Source organism: Chionomys nivalis, chromosome 23, assembly GCF_950005125.1.
Source record: "Chionomys nivalis chromosome 23, mChiNiv1.1, whole genome shotgun sequence".
Lineage (NCBI taxonomy): Eukaryota > Metazoa > Chordata > Mammalia > Rodentia > Cricetidae > Chionomys > Chionomys nivalis.
Window position 1 is genome coordinate 2,116,672 of NC_080108.1, and position 18,306 is coordinate 2,134,977.

The 18,306-nt window shown below is 53.1% G+C and overlaps 1 protein-coding gene across 1 annotated transcript in view; it reads left to right on the forward strand.

Moving 5' to 3' along the window:
• The first annotated feature begins 6,542 nt into the window (after nt 1-6,542).
• Nucleotides 6,543-18,306, forward strand: part of Myo7a (myosin VIIA) — a 61,630-nt gene continuing 49,866 nt past the window's right edge. Inside the window, exons 1-3 of the mRNA XM_057756638.1 lie at nt 6,543-6,656; nt 10,083-10,196; nt 14,463-14,615. Coding sequence (XP_057612621.1) covers nt 6,543-6,656; nt 10,083-10,196; nt 14,463-14,615 — 381 coding nt within the window. The remainder of the gene's footprint in view (nt 6,657-10,082; nt 10,197-14,462; nt 14,616-18,306) is intronic.

Consider the following 18,306-nt stretch of genomic DNA (forward strand, 5'->3'; position numbering starts at 1 on the left):
GTCAGCTGAGTCTTCCACTGCTCCTCCCAGAGCCACTCTGATCTCTTGACCCTCAGCCCTTCCCCGTGACCAGCCTGAGACTCTAATGAGCCCTTGGTCTCCGAAACGGGAGTCTGGAATGTAGGCAGTTGGCCAGGTGGGACTGGCACTGGGCCTTAGGGCTGTGAAGCTGGGGGTTATGAGGGCTCATCCCCCAGTTTCCCCTTGTCCCAGACTATGAGGCCGATGGAGCAGCTTGGCTGGAAGCCCCAAAACCACACGGGGCCGGTGTGTTAAAGGCAGGCTGCTGGTGTAGATTGGGAAGATCTTCAGGGGCTGGGAGCTTGCTCACAGGCCCATTGGAGAATGCCAAAGCCAGGCAATGAGGGCTGGTGAGTGGGGTTCACACAGACCCCCAGAAGGAGGGTCTGGAGTCCCTATCCCTCAGGCGTGTTCCGCAGGGACCTCTGAAGCAGGCCTCTACCTGACCAGATGCCCCTCCCCCAGGGTTGTGTGTCTCTGGCTGCCTCATCCTGCAGGACCCTGTTGGGAGCAGATTTGTGGGTTAAGGTGGCTCTACCCACTTTTAAACGGGATATATCTTTCCTTCTTTCGTCCCCCCAAATGCCCCAGCTCTGGGCGCTGCCCAGCTCTTAAGACTCCATCTTGGTCTTTGATGACACTGTGAGGCCCTTGGGCTGAGCATGCAGGTTCCTTCTGCCCCAGGACCTTGGCTGTAAGCTCTGAGCTGCCTGTTCTGTTCCCTCACCCTCCCACTCCTACCTGCCTCACCCTGACCTTGGCTACGCTGCTGTCTAACTACATCCTCTCAGGCCCCAGTACCGACTTCATTTCTCTTGGGAGCCTCTTTGCTTCTGTCAGCCTGGAGTCCGTGTATTTTATGACTTCCTGTGCCTCCAGAGAGCCCTCAAAACAAGGGCAGCCACCTCTTGCTTCTTGGGTTCCCAGCTGGGCACCAGACCACTGTGAGGTAGGTAGGGTTCGGTGCGGAGCTAAAAGTTTGGATGCAGGGGCTGAGTTGGATTCCTGACTCCTTGACTCTGCAGTTATGGAACTGTAGACTAATTGCTGTTGTCATTTTGAACTTCTGTGACAAAGGTCTGATGGTAGCTCCAGCCTACAGGAAGTCTGAGTATAATGTCATGCGGATAAAATGTCCAGCCAGGGCTTGAAAGAGAATTCCATGGTGGTCAGCTGCTGCACACCTGCTGAAAATGGTGTGATGTGTCCCCTGCTTTGTGTTCTTATGTCATCTGGGATGAGGAGATCTCGGGAGACCTCAAAGGGTCCCATGGTTCTCTTTCCCTGTGTAGGTTTGCCCCCAAGTGAAACAAATAACAAATTCCTCTCCTCCTCTGTATGCTTCCGCCTTCCTGAATCACACATTCAACTCGCGTATCCTCCGTTCCTACCTAGCCGTGACAGGGAGCCAGGCACGAAGGACCCTTGCATGACAGTGAACTAATTACTCAAAGCCCGCCACTCCTGGAAAACCCTTTGCTTTATGAAGGGTCTAGCTTTCCAGGAGTGGTCTGTGTGGCCACCATCCTCAGTGATCGGTGACGCTATGGGATGGGGAAGCTCTGAGCTCATTTCATGTGTGAAGAAACAAAGGCTCACACAGGGTCATTGAAACATGAGCTGGGTAGGCCTGGTTATGATCAGGAACGACCCTAATAGGAGACAGTTCTCAAGAAGTGGAGGCCTGGGGAAGGGCACAGGGTAAGATAAGAGCACGTACGGGGTCTAGGGGAAGGGAAGCCACACTGCCTGGACGGCATTTGCAGGGTAGGTCCCTTTCCCTGGGAACCTGTGGCCAGTCTGGGCACACCCCTTGTTTTTATGGCCTTATGGATTAGACAGGGTCCCCAGGGAGTCCTAGGGTGTCCGAGGCTCCCTCTCCCAGCCAGTTCTCATCCACTTGCCCCCCCCCCACCCCCACAGAGCTCCACTGAGCCTAGCTCCATGCCAGACTGAGCAGCAAGGATGAGCATCATTCCCTGACTCCCGGAGCAGTTCCCAGCCCATTGAGTGTCAAAGGAAGCAAAAGTGTGACAGCCGGATCCCAGGGGGACAGAAGGGCGTGAGGAAGCCTGGGAATCAGTGTAGTCAGTATAGGAAAGCTGTGTAGCTATAACAAGAGTCCCCCCTAACCAACATCTCTGGACGACGTCTCCAGAGTGGCCAGGCCCTCGGTGACAGGATGCAAACAAGAACCCAGGCCCCTTTGGTGCAGGCACTGCTTCTGTGAAGACCTTGAGGTTTTTTGTTTTGTTTTGTTGTTTTTTTTTGTTAGTTCGTTTTGTTTTGTTTGTTTCAATCATACATGACTTTCCTCTCTGCTCTGCGGTAGGCTAGGGTGGGAACCTTTGGAACTTGACCCAGATTTGCAGGCAGAGGGAGATTTGAACGTAATTTTGGGCTGCTAATGGCTGGATTGAGACTTAATACAACATAATGACTTCTTTGTCCCTTGTTACCACGCATGCCTTCAAATCTGTTGGGCCTGATACTGACTCAGACACTCAGCTCTCTCTTGGTTACTTTGTGTCTGGAATGCTATCTGCCTGAAGTCCTTGGATCCAAAGCGAGTCTCATGCAGGCAGCCCCTGGTAGAACCCTGTGTTCTTATCCAGTCTGTCGAGCTCTTCCTATCAATTGGTGCATTTAATCCACTTCTTTCTAAAGCAATTACTGCTGAGGACCAGTCCCCTTGATCCCAGGTCGGCCTCCAACTTGTCCGATAGCCAAGAATGACCTGGGACTTGCCTGTCACTCCTGCTGTCCCTGCCTCCCCAGGGCTGTGGTTACAGGCAGGCACTATGACTGCTTTTGTGCCGTGCTGGGCTTCATGTGTGCTAGGCAAGCCCTGGGCGGATTGAGCTCCATCCCCAGCCCCCTGCCTAGGCCCTTTGCGATCAGTTTTTGTTCTCTGTAACTCAACTTGTAGCTTCTTCTCCCCGTTCCCTCCTCACTGCCGCCTTTGTGTTTAATCGATGGGATCTTTTCCAATCTACTATTTTGATTCCCTTCTCACCTCCTCTTTATGATTTTTCCCCTTCTTTGTGTTTATAAAAAACTCTCTGTGCTGGAGAGATGGCTCTGCAGTTAAGAGTGCTTCGAATTCAGGTCCTAGCGCCCATGCCAGACAGCTGACTCACAAAAATTTGTAACTCTAGCACCAGGAGTCCAATCTGGGCACTCACACACTCAGCATACATTCACACAGACACACACACAGATATAAGTAAAAATAAATTCTTAAAAACAGACATTGTTTAAAGAAAAATTTTTAAAGGTTTATTTTCCTTTATGTTTTCTCACAGGCTTGCAGCTAATATCTTAAATAGATAACAATACAGAGACCGAATTAACGTTGTTGGTATATGAGACCTGAGACTCTACAGCTCCGCCTCTGCTCTGTTCTGTTCCCACAACGTACATCTTTACATACTGTGTGTCAAACATATTAACATAGGTTTACCACTACTTTGTGCATTTCTTTTTTTTTTTTTTGGTTTTTCGAGACAGGGTTTCTCTGTGACTTTGGAGCCTGTCCTGGAACTAGCTCTTGTAGACCAGGCTGATCTCGAACTCACAGAGATTCGCCTGCCTCTGCCTCCCAAGTGCTGGGATTAAAGGCGTGCGTACTTTGTGCATTTCTGATCATGGAGGAGGAAAGGAAGAATTACATACCCTAAGTACAATGCTGGCTACTGTCATTAGTTATGTTTTTAAATTTTTTTTTTTCAGATTTAGCCAGCCGATGGTGGCATATGCCTTTAATCCCAGCACTCAGGAGGCAGAGACAGGTAGATCTCTTGAGTTTGGGGCCAGCCTGATCGACAGAGCTAGTTCCAGGACAGGCACCAAAGCTACAGAGAAACCCTGTCTCAAAAAAACAAAAAAAAATTTTTTCAGATTTATTTATTGTATTTTATGTTTGTGAGAGCTTTGCCTGCATTATGTTTATATGCCACAGGCTGAACCCCTGAAGCTGCAGATATAAGTGGTTGGGAATCACTTTGTGGGTGCTGGGAATTGAACTCAGCTCCTCTGGAAGAACAGCATCTTCTCCTAACCATTAAACCACTTCTCCAGCCCTCGGTGTCCCCTTGTCTGATGCCAGGCATAAGATTCTCATCTGTACCCTCTATCTATCTATCTATCTATCATCTATCAATCTATTTATCATCCATCTTTCTATCATCGATCTATCATCTATCTTTCTATCATGGATCTATCTATCTATCTATCTATCATCTATCTATCAATCTATCTGGTTTTTCAAAACAGGATTTCTCTGGCTGTCCTGGAACTCACTCTATAGACCAGAGGGCCTCAAACTCACAGAGATCCACCTGCCTCTGCCCCCCAGTGCTGGGATTAATACATGCTCCACCACTGCCCAGCGATTTTTTCTTTTAAACATAGAGTCATGCTATGTTTCCCAAGCCAGCCTTGAACTCACTATGCAGGGTAGGCTGGTCTCAAATGTCCACTCCCCTTGCCTCTGCATCTGTGGGATTACAGGTGTGAGCTACCACAGCTGGATTCTTTTGACATTTGATGAACACCCTCCTCCTGCCTTCTGCCTCCACGGTTTCTGAAGAGAACCTGGCTGCACACATAGTAAAGATTCTTAGCACACAAAAAGTCATCTCTCTCTCTCTCTCTCTCTCTCTCTCTCTCTCTCTCTCTCTCTCTCTCTCTCAGCTGCTGACCCTCTCAGTCTCTGCCGCTCTGGAGAGGACCTGTTTTTCCAGTGCCACCTGCAGAGTTGACCTCCCAGCCCCCTGCCGGGCCTTTCTCAAGCCACCAGACCTACTGTTTGCCCTCTCCCCAGTCCAGTCCGGTCCCTTGCAGCCCTTTGTGCCCACCTGCTGAGTCAACCTCCCAGCCCCCTGCCGGGCCTTTCTCAAGCCACCAGACCCTCTGTCTGCCCTCTCTCCATCCCTTGCAGCCCTTTGTGCTATCCCTCTGTCTGGGACACTCTTCCCCCCAGGGATGTCCAGGAGATGGTGTCCTTAGCAGTGTCTGCTCTCGGGATGCCCTACCTTAATAACGGCCATGGGGCACACAGTGATTGCTAGCAGCACCAGTCAGAGTGCCGGCCCCGGCTCAGCCCATGAGTCCACAGGACCCCTGTGGAGCTGCCACCCTGTGACAGGCAGAGGAGGAAACATAGGTACCCAGGTAAAGGAGCTTTGTGGCCAGGTGGGATTGGACCTAAGCTGTCTGACTCCAGAGTCCACGGAGCTGACCTCTTATCTCCTGGTGCTTCCTTATCTGTGTGTACCCCACCAGGAGGGGAACTCAAAGATATGCTGTGTTAGCAGGGCCCTCTGTGCCCAGCTCTGGGCTTGTGCTCAGAAAAAGTTTCTGTATGGAAAGATGGGAAATGCCCAGAGTCCACATCAGCTCCTCTCTGCAGTCTGCAACTAGCTCCCAGTGGGCAGGCAGACAGGGAGAGGTACTCTGGCTCTGGGCTTGATGGAGAAGGGCTCTTATGATCAGGGTTCCTGATGGTAGAAAGGGTTAGTGTCTGCAGGCACGAGTTAGCCGGCAACAGGAAGACGGAATCCTGGGTCCCTGAGCCTGAGACTGGGACCTGTGGGTAAATGGAGGCCTGGCCTGAGCTGCCTGTGGCTTCTGACTCTCCTCTGGGCTCTCCCTGACTCTGCTCCCTGCTGGTGTTTAGCTAAGGGAGCAACAGGTGAGCATCTGGGATTCCAGACCAGGAGGTTTGTCTGCAATGGAGACAGGTGGACTTGAAGAGAAAAGAGAGGAGGGCAGAGAAGCAGACGAGAGTGGGGCAAGAAGCTGGAGAGCATCCTGAACGGACAGTTGTACCCCCCACTTCCCTGCTCGCGCTCATGGCTCAGCCCTGACTGGAGCCTGGTGCCTGTCTTGCTTGGATGCAGGGACGCAGGAGCGCTGCCAAGCTTAAGCCATCATGGTGGCTCCAGGTCCTTGGGAGTTCACCATGTCTCTGCTAACCCCTGGGTCCTGCGGAGGAGGATCATACAAGTTCTTCAGGGTCCAGTTACCCTAAAATGGCTCCCTGGGAAGATTAAAAACGAAAAAAAAAAACAAAACAAAACAAAACAAAAACAAACAGCTTTCGATCCCCAGCGGCGGCGGCAATTGAATCAGGGAGAGACCCTCCCTGTAGTCCTAAAATGTCTCGAAGTTTGCACGTGATTCCCAATAGCTGTCTGACTTTTCCTTCTGTAGAAAACAGACCAATTTTCTTCAAAACTGCAGCCTAGATGAGATTCCTGGAGCCACTTTTCCTGGCTACGGTCCCAGAGAAGCTCCCGGGATTCTGGGGGTGTCAAGGTAGCTCCATGGGAGGGGTCGCAGCAGCGCGGTGCCCCCTCCCCACCAGACCCACGGGCGTCACCTAAGCCGCCGTTGCCATGGGCCCGTGGCAGATGGCCGGGTTTAGGGTTCCCGAGCCGGTGTCGCGCGGGATTAGGTGAATTAGGAGTCCGCATCGCGTCCTGCGGCCAGGCCAGCAGACTCTGCGCACCAGCACCATGGAGTCCCCCGGCAACCCTGCTGACCCGGGCGAGACTCCCGCCCAGGCGCCAGGCAAATGGGCTCTGGTGCGAAGCTTGAACCAAGCTCTCAAGACCTTTGCGGTCATGCCGGTGAGCCCCGGGCCGGGAGGGGAAGGCTCGCTGGCCTGGGCCTCATTTTCAGGGTCGATCAGAAGCCAAGTGGTTTGCAGGAGCTAGAGGGGCACGGGAGACAGAATCCCTAGGATGTTGCTTGGGATTCGGGACTCTGGTGTCAACTTGGCAGAAGCCACACCTCTCAGGGTCTGGAGTTTTTGCTCCTTGGAAAACCAGGATGTCGTGGGGAAGGGGCAGGCTAGCTGGACCAAGTGAAGAATAGAATTCCCAACTTTTACTGGTATTCAGCTCATGCAGCACCCCCAGACACATAGAGGGGCATCCTAAAGTCCCCCCTCCACCACAAGTTGGTAACTTGTTACAGTTCCCACTTCTAAATGCCTGTGGCAATATATTGGTTCTCCCCCGCCCCACTGCCTATGAAATGTCCCAGGGAGGTTAGAAAAATGAGTGAGGGGCCATGTTCTAATTCAGGCCCCTGTCATTCCACAGAGACCTAAGCCCTGCCCCAGAGGAGGGAAGAGGCAGGGGGGGCTGAGAACATGTAGGTCAGCATTGATGTGATTCTGACCCCAAGCCCAGTAGCAGGGCAGGCGGCAGGCACAGGTGGGCTTCTGGTCTTCAGAGACACTGTATCCTCCCTTCCCAAGACTTCACTTCCCAAAGCAAAGCCTGGCACGGCTGAGCACCACGGCCAAGCCATACAGCACTGGTGGCAGAGCTGAAATTGGAACCCACCTCTCTTGACTGCTGTGTTCCCTGCAGTTAAATGCCAGTTTCCTGAGAGGAATCGGGGAGAGGGAGTATGCTGGAGACATGGAAAGTCTCCATGGCTGAGTCTGTGTGGCAGGAAAGTTCCTAGGGTTCTGGCTGGGTGACAACAGGGGCATTTTAACTTCTTTTGAGAAAACAGAGCTATGGAACTCATCACAAGAGGGTATCATGAAGGCAGAAGGAACAGTTAATTTCAGAGGAACATTTAACTTTCTGCAGGGTTCTGGGACTTCCATAGCGTGGTCATCTGGCACCTGGGTCAGCAGGCGTGAATGTTCCCTCCCTCTTTCTTCCCTTCTTCCCTTTCTTCTTTCCTTCCTTCTTCCCTTCATTCCTCTGTCTATCCCTCCCTCCCTCCCTCCTTCCTCCCTTCCTTCTGCCTGTCTTTTTCCTTTGTAGTGTGGGGATAGAGCCTGTACCCTCTGCATTCTGGGTGAGTGCTCTCCTCTGAACCACACCAGTGCTTCAAGGTTCTGTTCTGTGCTCACTCTCTCTACCCCTCCCCCACACCCTCACACACAGTCCTGTGCCCACGGCCCCTCACACTCCCCTGGTTTCTCTCTCAGGATTTTCTGAGCCAGGCTCTGGGGAGCCATGGATGAGAGGCTGGCCCAATCCTGATTCAGACAGTGTGGTGCTGGGCTGTGAGATCAGCAGGTGACTCCATTATCCACACAGCTGCTAGAGCAGAGCTGTCAAAATGAAACCCCGGGACTGGAGGGGGGACAGCTCAGGGGGTAAGAGCTTGTCTAGAATGCACAATGCCCTGGGTTCGAGTCCAGTGCATAAACCAGGCATTGTGTGACAGACAGCCCTCTAACGGCAGAGAGGTCATCCTTGGTCATGTATCACATTTGAGGCCAGCCTGGGCTACAGGAGACCCTGTCTCAAGAAAGAAAGTGGTAACGGTGCCATTGTCTGGGTGTGTGTGGCTCCATGTCCCTGTGGACCTGGTGCCTGTTCCTGTCATAACTCATCTCAGGGTAGCCTGGCTTGCTCCTCCTTGGACAGCACCTTACAGTCCTTATCTGCTTTGTCCCCAGAGGACCGGCAGTGTACACATACAGCCATGGCAGAGTGCAGAATCAGTGCGGCCCAGCAGGGCTGAGGAAGCCTAGGAAAAGCCCTTTTGCAGAGGTGTGGACGGGCACAGGGGTCCCAGGGCTGAGATGAGGTGTCTGGCAGTTGTAAGTGTTGAAAAGGCAGGCGCTGGGAGGCAGTGGGGAGTCCCCGTTTCCCTAGGGATGCTCAGTGCACATGACCTCTCCTGACTTCTGGGCCCAATCATTTTCCTGGCATCAAGCAGGTCCTGGGACTGACGGCTTGTCTCTGGCATGTACTAAGTCCACTCACACAAGCAAGCCAGGGCCCATTGTAGCTCTGACGGGAGAGGGAAGTGGAAATAACATCTAAGCCCTCCCCTTTCCTGAAGAACAAGGAAACTGAGGTCCAGGGGTCAGTGAGAAGGATCCTGAGTCCAGGCCCTGAACTGTTCTGGCCAGGCCAGGCCCATGGGTCTGCAGTGACCCAGTTTACCAGGCCATTGCATTTCCAACCACGCTTGCTGAGATTATATGCTGGTAGAGATACCAAGTTCTCCCTCCCTCCAGGAGAGCTTGGGAACCCTTCCCCCAAGGGAACACATTTTATTAGATTAGAGCAGGTATGTTTTACCTCCAGGTTCTCCAAGGACTTTTCTGTCCTTGACTCCACCCACTTCTCTCCTTCCCGCCCCCTCCTGCCTCAGGACCTTTGCATGTGCGTTCCTGCTGTTCTCTCCGCAGGGCTACATTTTCCCCTTCAGATCCCAGTGTACTGGTTTCCTCCCTGGAGTAGTCCTTGACTGCCAAGTTGGCATGGCCACTCTCCTGCCATTGCTTGCAAGTTTTTTCCTTCTACTGCACTTACCAGGGTCCATAGGGATCCTGGGAAGAGCCTTGCTCAACTGTTGCCATTCTAATTTCTTTAACTAGAATAGAAACTCTATATTGGTCACGGCCTCGTCTAAATCAACCAGGACTTTGTCCTCAGTAGGTGCCCTTAGTAGGTGATTGTCGAATACACCAGCTTGGAATATAGTTGGTCTCAGCTCAGATCTCTGAATCTGGGTTTTGATTCAGCTACCTGAGTTAAAGAGCCAGGCTTTGGACCCGATGCTGCCGAGAACGGAAATAGAACCCCTCCCCTACCACCTCCAAGGTCTGGGCTCTCCTCACAAGTCAGGGATCGATGTGGCCTCTTGCCCCAGGCTCAGCAGAAATGGTAGATGCCATCACTTGGATGATTTGATGGAGCCTGCAATGCTTGTTACAACCTGGTGGTTCCCGTGTCCTGACTCTTTTAGGGTGGGATGGCCGTGACTTGGTGTTCCTGCCTCTGTCTCTAGTCTGTCAAGTGTCTGTAAGTCCATAAGTCATGGGCTTGGGCTGAGGTTGCCCACAGGAGGCTGTTCCTCCTCTTCCCAGATCTCAGTCCATCCACCTGAGAGGACCCTGGCTTACAGAAGAGACACAGAGGACACTGTGAGCCCTAAAGTCACCACCCGAGGTTCCCAGAAAACCAGGGCTCCCCCTCCCTCTCCTCTGGCTCAGTGGCAGTGGGCCAGAGGGCTGCTGAGCTTGTGGCCGCTGGCTCTCGGGACTCAACAGCAGGATCTCCTGCCTACAGGGAGACTACGTGTGGATGGACCTGCAGTCAGGCCAGGAGTTTGATGTGCCCATCGGGGCCGTGGTGAAACTCTGCGACTCTGGGCAGATCCAGGTGGTGGATGACGAAGGCAACGTGAGTGACCCTCCTTCCCCCAGCCCTGCCTGGGAAGGCTACAGTGACAGACGCCTCCCCCCACACAACCCTTCCTCCTCTGCTCCAGCGAGAGTATCTTTTGCTTCCTGTTTGCAGGTTTCTGAAGCCTTCTGGCCATTCTGGGACATGGTGTGAAGGCTGTATGTGCTGTGTTGAGGGAGCTCCTTGGCATGGCTCCGTGGGCCTTTGGGTCAAGGTCCTCCCTTTCACGCTTCAGTTTCTTCTTCTTTCTCCCTCTTTTTTTTTTTTTTTTTTTTTTTTTTTTGGTTATTCGAGACAGGGTTTCTCTGTGGTTTGGAGCCTGTCCTGGAACTAGCTCTGTAGACCAGGCTGGTCTCGAACTCACAGAGATTCACCTGCCTCTGCCTCCCGAGTGCTGGGATTAAAGGCGTGCGCCACCACCGCCCGGCTTCTTTCTCCCTCTTTAATGAGACCCACATGCGGGCCTCCACGTGCAAGCACCTCAGTACAGCTGACATCCATCTAGAAACACTGGGCTTTGCTCTGTTGGTTTGTGGGATTCACCACCCACGTTGCCCTTAGGAAGTAAGTCTAACCTATCAGCCCTTCACGTCTCCTGGAAGGGGCCTCGGAAGTGCAGACTGGTAACAATTCAGGCTTGAGGAAGGAAAGGGCTGCAAGGAAGGGAAGTGGTCTATGTGAGGGCCCAGAAGGCAGCCGTGGGCTCTTGGAGAGTAAGTCCGGAATATGTGTGTGTACCTTTGCATGTGAGTGCGTGTGCATGAGTGTGCACATGTGTTGCATGTATGCACATGTTTGTCTCTATGTGTGTTCACGTGTGTGTGCATTGGGGACATGTAGATGCAGGGCAGATCCCATGAATGTGGTATAGTGGAGACATTAAGGACCTGGGAAACTTCCTTGCCCTAATCAGAATTGTATCCAGTGCTATGACTGGCTCTGGGGATAGCCTAGCCTGGATTCCTGTCTTAGTGTCCTAATCTGGGGAGAGCCAAGAGGGAATCGTGACTTGAAGAAGGTCCTGCTGGGACAAGAGGAACTGTGAGCCAAGGGCAAGGAACCATTGATGTTCCTGGGACCCCACAGGGCCACCCCTCAGAGCTCCTGGCCTAAGTTCTGTCCTTGGATTCTCACGGCACCCGTGAAAGGCCAGACAATAACTGTGACCCCATCAGGTGGCCATGAGTCACCAAGTTCACAACCAGTGGCCTGGGATTAGAATGAAAGATCTCTACTTCTCCATGTGTGCCAGCCACCAGCGTCTCAGCCGCAGTTATAGGACTTGGGTTGGGGGAGAGAGGCTGCGCCCCAGCTTTGAGGCCAGAATGCCCTTCCTCCCTTCTGAGGCTCCGGGAACCCGCTCTGACGCTGAGTCCAGGGAGGTGTGTGAGGGGTGGACGTGCACCAGTCAGGCTGGCGATGCCCTCCAGCTCTGAGGATGGAGACAGGGACTCTACCCGAGGGTAGAGTTTCACCCAGGTCAGGTTGCATGTCAGTTGGTATCCTGTAACTCCGTGTCACTGGATCCTGAAGGTCCCCTCCCATCCTGCACACCCCCCATCACACCCGCCATGGCCCTAAGGGTAGGGACTGCTGGATGGGAGTGGGGTGGGGTAGGGGGTGGTGACTGGTTAGGAACATAGGATGGAGACAGGTTAGGGAAACTGAAGCCTTGGGACCCTCTTTCCTGCTTCCTTCCCCTAACACGCTAGGCCATCGTCCTCCACCTCTGTCTTCTCATAGACCCAGTAGCTGAGAGTAGGGACCAGGCCAGTCACATGACTTGTATAGAGCTCAACAAGGTGTTCAGAGCAGGCTCTCTGGAGAACACTTGCAGAACATGGAAGCTCTGGCCTCCTGGCCTCTGTGAAATCCTCTCCTGTGCTTGTGGGGGCCCCACCTCACACAGGAGAACACCTGTCTTAGCTTAGTCCCAGCCAGTTCTTTCCCAGGTGTGTCTCATGTTCAGAATTGCCCACAGTGTTTCTCTGTGCCCACCCCAACCTGTCTCTCCCTCCCTCCCTTCTCTGTCTTTTTTGTGTCTTTTTCCGTCCGTCAGTTCTCAGACACTATCTTTTCCTCCGTCTCTGTTGCTCCCCCCTTCAAAGCCAGGTCTCCACCCCTAACCTTCTTACACTTTGGCCCCTGCTGTGGGCTGTGGACCTTGACCAGAAAGCTACTGCCCTCAGCAGGGCATTCTCCCACACAGGAGGTGGAATTAATTGTTCAGCTTCTTCACCTGGCTAGCCCTTTTACTCTGATTCTGTTGTTGGGTCCCAGGCCCCACGTCTCTGTTGGGGGTTGTGACAAGGAGCCGTAAGGTGATGTGAGAAACCTTCCCTAAGGTTGTAGAGGCTGCATGGGCTCAGTCCTGTCTCACCTTCCCCAACTCCATCTAGGTCACCAGCCAGGCCTGTGAAAGACACCCCGGTGGGGCGATGCCCATTGGCCCGGTTGCCCCTGCTGGGACCCTCATGTGCCAGACCCACACGGCCTGGGAAGAGCTAGTTTGGCAGGTCCCTTGGTCTTCCCTGCTCACATCTCCCAGAAACTCTCTTTTCCTTCAGGTCTCAGCTTGAATGCCACCTCCTTGATAAAGTGGGCCTCAGCACCTTGCTCAGACAGTAGCCGTGTTGAACTGTCTAACTGTCCTATTTTGGAAGGAGTTGTGGACCAAAGTGTGGGGTGAATGACACAGACAGAGTTGCCCAGAGGCCCAGGTCCCTCTGGCCCCACTCAGGGGCCAGGCAAAGGGAAATTTCCAAACGGATCAGCTTTTCTCCAAGTGTTTGGAAGAGAGGAATGTTCCGCGCGCGCGGTGCTGAAAGTATAGACAGGCCCTTGACGTCAGTGGTGGGCCCCGTGTGCGTTGGGAACGGCTGTGGGAGAGCCTGGATTGGATGAAGTTTTCCTGCTGGAGTACCATGGAATGTTAGGGAAGCTGGAGAAGGCCTCTGGCTGGCCCTGCCCTCGCCCCTCTGAGCAGCAGAGGGACCTAGCTACCTCTTCACTCCTAGAGGCAGGGCCTGAGCTGCCAGAGGAGAGAAAACACAACGGGAGGACCAGGGCGTGGCTGCTACCATGGCAGCCACTGGAGAGCCTGAGGGGCGAGATCACGTGATCAAATCTGTCAGGGGCAGCTGGGGACTGAAGCTAGATCCGTGCTCGTGCTCCGGTCTCCCGTGACGCTGATGATAGCTAAGAACAGCTGGAGGAGAGGGGCACGTGAGCGGGGTCCTGAAGGGGGTGTTACATCTATTAGCACACTTACGGGCTCTGGGGGCTGGTAGCAGAGATGTTCCTCCCACCCCCAGAAACTGTGTTTCTTCCCGGCTCAAGGTGCTGGAGAGTGCTCAGGTCAAGCTCAGGTCAGAGTCTGGGGATGTGAGGTTTGTTGTTTGGTTGGTTGGTTTTGGTGTGTGTGTCTGTGTGTGTGTTTCGAGACAGGGCTTTTCTGTGTAGCCCTACCTGTCCTGGAACTCGTTCTGTAGACCAGACTGGTCTCAAACTCAGAAATCTACCTGTCTCTGCCTCCTGCGTGCTAGGATTAAAGGTGTGCACCCCCTCACCGGGTTGTGAGAAGGTTCTGAATCCAGCAACCCCACAAAACCAAGACTCTATTGACCAGAGCAAAGAATCCAAGTCTCCTAGAATGTCCTCATCTGCCATCTGGTGGCTGCAGGGAATAGTGCAGGCAAAAGGAGGCTGGGGGTAGGAAGAGAGAAACTCAGCTCTTAGGTCTGGAAAATCTCCACTCCTGCAGCCAGGAAAGACACCCTGGTGGAACCATTACCCGTGCGCACCTTTCGCAGGCCACGCCCACAAGGCCTGGGAAGGGCTGGTTTGACTGGCCCGCCTGTCTGTTCTCGGCTTGAATGCTACCTTTCTGGAGAGGTGACCTCAGCGCCTCGGCCGCAATAGCCCTGCTGAACTCTCCATGAACTCTCTAAGCTTATTTTTATGCATTTGTTGACCGGAGCCTGGCTTTGAAGTCAAGCCCCTTAAATCCAGTTTCTATGCTTTTACTCCAGTCTTCAGTGTTAACTGGGGGACCTGATATCCTTAATGATAACCTCAGGTGGGAGCAATACAGTTTCTGCCTTGCCCTCCTTATATGCCTGTAGCCAGATTCTTTAAGAGGAGAAGAGTTGCCTTGGTGGGTAGAGACCAGTAAAGTCCCCAGACTCGAGCCTGGGGCCCCCATCCCTCTGCACAGCCCAGGCCGGGAGCGGCAGCTGATATGAAAGACTCTGTTGCCTGCAGGAGCATTGGATCTCCCCTCAAAATGCCACACACATCAAGCCGATGCACCCCACCTCGGTGCATGGAGTGGAGGACATGATCCGCCTAGGGGATCTCAATGAGGCGGGCATTCTACGCAACCTGCTCATCCGCTACAGGGAGCACCTCATCTATGTGAGTACCACCCATTGCTGCTGTGCTGAGATCCAGAGGCCCAGGCTCCTCTTCCTGGGCACAGGTCTGGGGGCTCTAGGAATGGGTTCGGGGCAGGAGCTGTTATATACAGGTTCACAGGCTTTGTGAGCTTGGAAGCTAGAGGCCAGGGTTGCTCAGGGACAGGCTTAGCATCTTGCCAGTTGGGGAGCCCAGGGGTTGCTGCCTGCTGTGTTTTGGTGTCAGGTGGGGGCTGGTCCTGAATCCTCAAGATGGGGTTGCCTAAGTAGCATGTGTCCTTAAGAAGGGAAAAGAAGGACCAAAGACCCTTGTTAGAACCGTCCAGTTCACCCCTCCCTGTGGAAACATTACCGGTTCTTAGTGGAATGCAGAGAGAAGTGATTCCACAGAGAAAGGAAGAAATTTGGGGTCCCAGAGGCAATTTCCACAGGCAGGACACTTGCCCTAGAGACACTTGGTGAATAGAAACTCTCATGGTTTCATCAGAACCCAAAGCCTTTACAATTGCTGAGGGAGCCAAAGACTCGTTTATTCGGGTCATATAATGATATTTATGGGATTAGAAATTAAAACAAAGTTTAAGATATTTATTATTAAAAATGCCAGGCTAGCTAGCTGGGCAGTAGTGGAGCACATCTTTAATCCCAGCACTTGGGAGGCAGAGGCAAGGGGACCTACGTGAGTTCAAAGCCAGCCTGGTTTAAAAGAGCTAGTTCCAGGAGAGAAACCCTGTTTCAAAAAACCAAAAAAAAAAAAAACCAAAAAAAAAAAGATGAAGAGCTAGGACTATCTAGAAAGCAAAGTGGCCATACCTATACCTCACATCTGGAGCTGTGAAGACTTGTGCCTCCCAAGGACCTTAGCATTGCCCTCCTTCTGGGAACACCCTCCCCACTGAAGAAAGGGGTCTGGTTTTGAGTATTTTAACATGAGCTTTTATTGTATGTGTGCACGTGTGCCACGGTCGCCGTATGTGGAAGTGTGGAATGACTTTGGGGGGATGGTTCTCTCCTTCCTCTTTGTTTTGAGGCAGGGGTTCTCATGTTGCTCTGCTTGCTGCATACAGCAAGGCTAGCTGGCTTGTGAGTGTCCAGCCCATTCTCCTGTGGGAGTGCGGGGACTATAGAGGCGTGTCGCTGCGTTCAACTTTTCACATGGGTTCTGCTGCTCAAACTCGGGTCAGCAGGCTTGCACAGAGAGCGCTTTTAACTCCTGAACAATCTCACTGGCCATTATGGTACAGGCTCAACCAGATGTGTGTGCTATAAATCAGTGTTCCTTCTAACTGATTACGATGCTACGTATCTCAGTGTTCCCACAGTGGAAAGACTGTGTGCCTATATGTACTCAAATGGTGTACGTGTGTGCCCACGTATGCATGTGTACACACAAGCACACATGTGTTTGACCATGAGTACTTGCATATTCATTATATGTGGGACAGGCATATATATGTGCACACATGTGCATATACCTTCACGTGTGTGCACACCTACATGTAAACTTTTGTTCTCTTCTCCACAGACAGTAGTGTGTCTATTCACAGTAGTCTGTCTTTCCCACCAGGTCTTATTTTTGGTAACGTGGCTGTCGTGGTCCCTAGCTCCTTTCTGTACTAGTCCCTGGAGATAATCACTGATGCTGACCACTCAAACTAATCACATCATCACTTAACAGACACTGCTGAGTGTGTCCTATATTCTATTAGGCAGTGGGGAGATAAAGACCTTGAACCAGAGCCACCAAGCATTCAGTAAAATGTGTTGTAGGGAACATGTGGGGTGCAATGGTCAAAGGCATGGGGCCGAGTGCTCCAGCTTGGTTCAGCAGGACAATGAGGGGCTTTGGGTCACAGGTTCAGTGGAGGGCTTCCTCATCTGCCAAATGAAGAGTATCAGAGAGATACGTACCATGTCCTGAGCTTGTAGGATGGGTCCCAGCAGAGAACAACCTGCTTCCAACCTGGTGGAGCCCGATGTAGGCTGCAAGTGGAGGAGATGGAGCAATGTGGGGACCAGAGCCAGGTGGGGAAATGCCAGAGGGGACAAGTAAGGATCTGGTAGCCTGGGCCAGGGAGCACAGCAAGGACTGTGGGCTGGTGACAGGGACGAGTAGAGGGTCCACCTGGGCGAAGGGCATGATGGCAGTGGAGGCTGAGTTGGGCCGGCTGAGAGCAGGGTTGGAGGGGTACTGGCTTGGGAACCCATCGCATGGTGACCTCCAGGAGGGACACTGAAGACTCTTGAGCCCATGAGGCCCTTGGGTTGCAAACTGAATGGAAAGGACCCGGAGCGGTGGTGGGAGAACAGGCCCCGTCTGCAGCTGCAGAAGTCCGGGGACATGGTGACATCTCTACATTCCTTTCTGTCACTTCCCTTGTCAATGAACCTTTCAAGGTGACTCTATAGTCTGGGTCATTGGGTCTGAAATGGTAAATGCTATCTGTCGTCTGTGGTTTCCAGAACGACTTTTCTCCATCAGATGCCCCTAAATGTCATGACCTTTAGGCCGCATCTGCTGCTGACCAGCTCCCGCCTCTCACCGAAGAACACAGGGCTCCTCGGAGCTCAGATGGTGACGGTGTGGAGTGACTCTGGGGGGCCAGCCTCCTGCTGTGTGTTGGTGGCAGGTGTCACACCCTTGTGCAAGTATTAAGAAGAGATTAAGGTGGCACAATGCCCCCTGGTACCCAGCAAGAACGGTGCCTTAGTTCTTTAGTCTCTGCAGCAACCCTGGAAGTGGGTAGCAAGCCATCCCCTTTCACAGAAGAGCATACTGAGGCTGGGCCACAGTGATGTTCCTTGAGGCTGACTCTCAGGCGTGGATGGGTTCCCCATCTGGAGACAGGAGTCAGCTATATTGCACAGCTGTGTGGGATGGGGCTGTGGGATGACCGCCACTGGGTCCTGCCTGGGCTCCTGAAGACATCTCTGTGGCTTCTTCAGCATTGAGGAATTGTCTCTATCTGTTCGTTACGTTGTAACAGACCAACTGTGGAGAGCAGGTGAGTGTGAGGCTTGCTGGCTGGGCTGGACGCTTCCTCTTGGCCTCCTGGCTTCCTTTGTTTGCCTACTTGGGCTCCTGGCGCTGAGCTGAGCCGTGAAAGTGAATCTTGGGCGCTCTTGGCTGCGGTGCTGGGAGGAGGTGGCTTAAGGGGAGGGGAGTTTCTGAAACTGGGGTCTCTCCGCTTGGTCAGCACTTCTCTGCACACACACACACCCCGGCCTGAGCTGGATACCACAGCCGCTTTCCCTGCCTGGACAGAACTACTGGGGAATGGTGGCTGCTCTTGTGTCGTGCACTGAGTCCTGGAAAGGTGGCAGAGGTTGGAGAGACGGGCGAGGCTGTCACCTCCCCTGTGTAGACACATCTGTCTTCAGCCTGTCTGGGCGCCAGACATCAACACATACACAGCAACAATAGGCAGGGCTTGACATTTCTAGCGTGGGGTGGGGTGGGAGGTAGGAGGAGTAACTCCACCCCCATTGCCCCACCCTGCCCTGTGTGACAGGACCCCAGGACACAGCAGGAAGTCCTGCCCATGCTCTCATATAACGGAATGGAAACAGCCTCTGGTCCCCAAAGCTCCATCCATGGGTGCCACAGCTACCTCTCTGCCCTGGGGGCACTAAAGAAAAAGTCCTTGTCCAAGCCCCAAATCCAAAAAGTCCAAGCCCCAAATCCCAGCCCC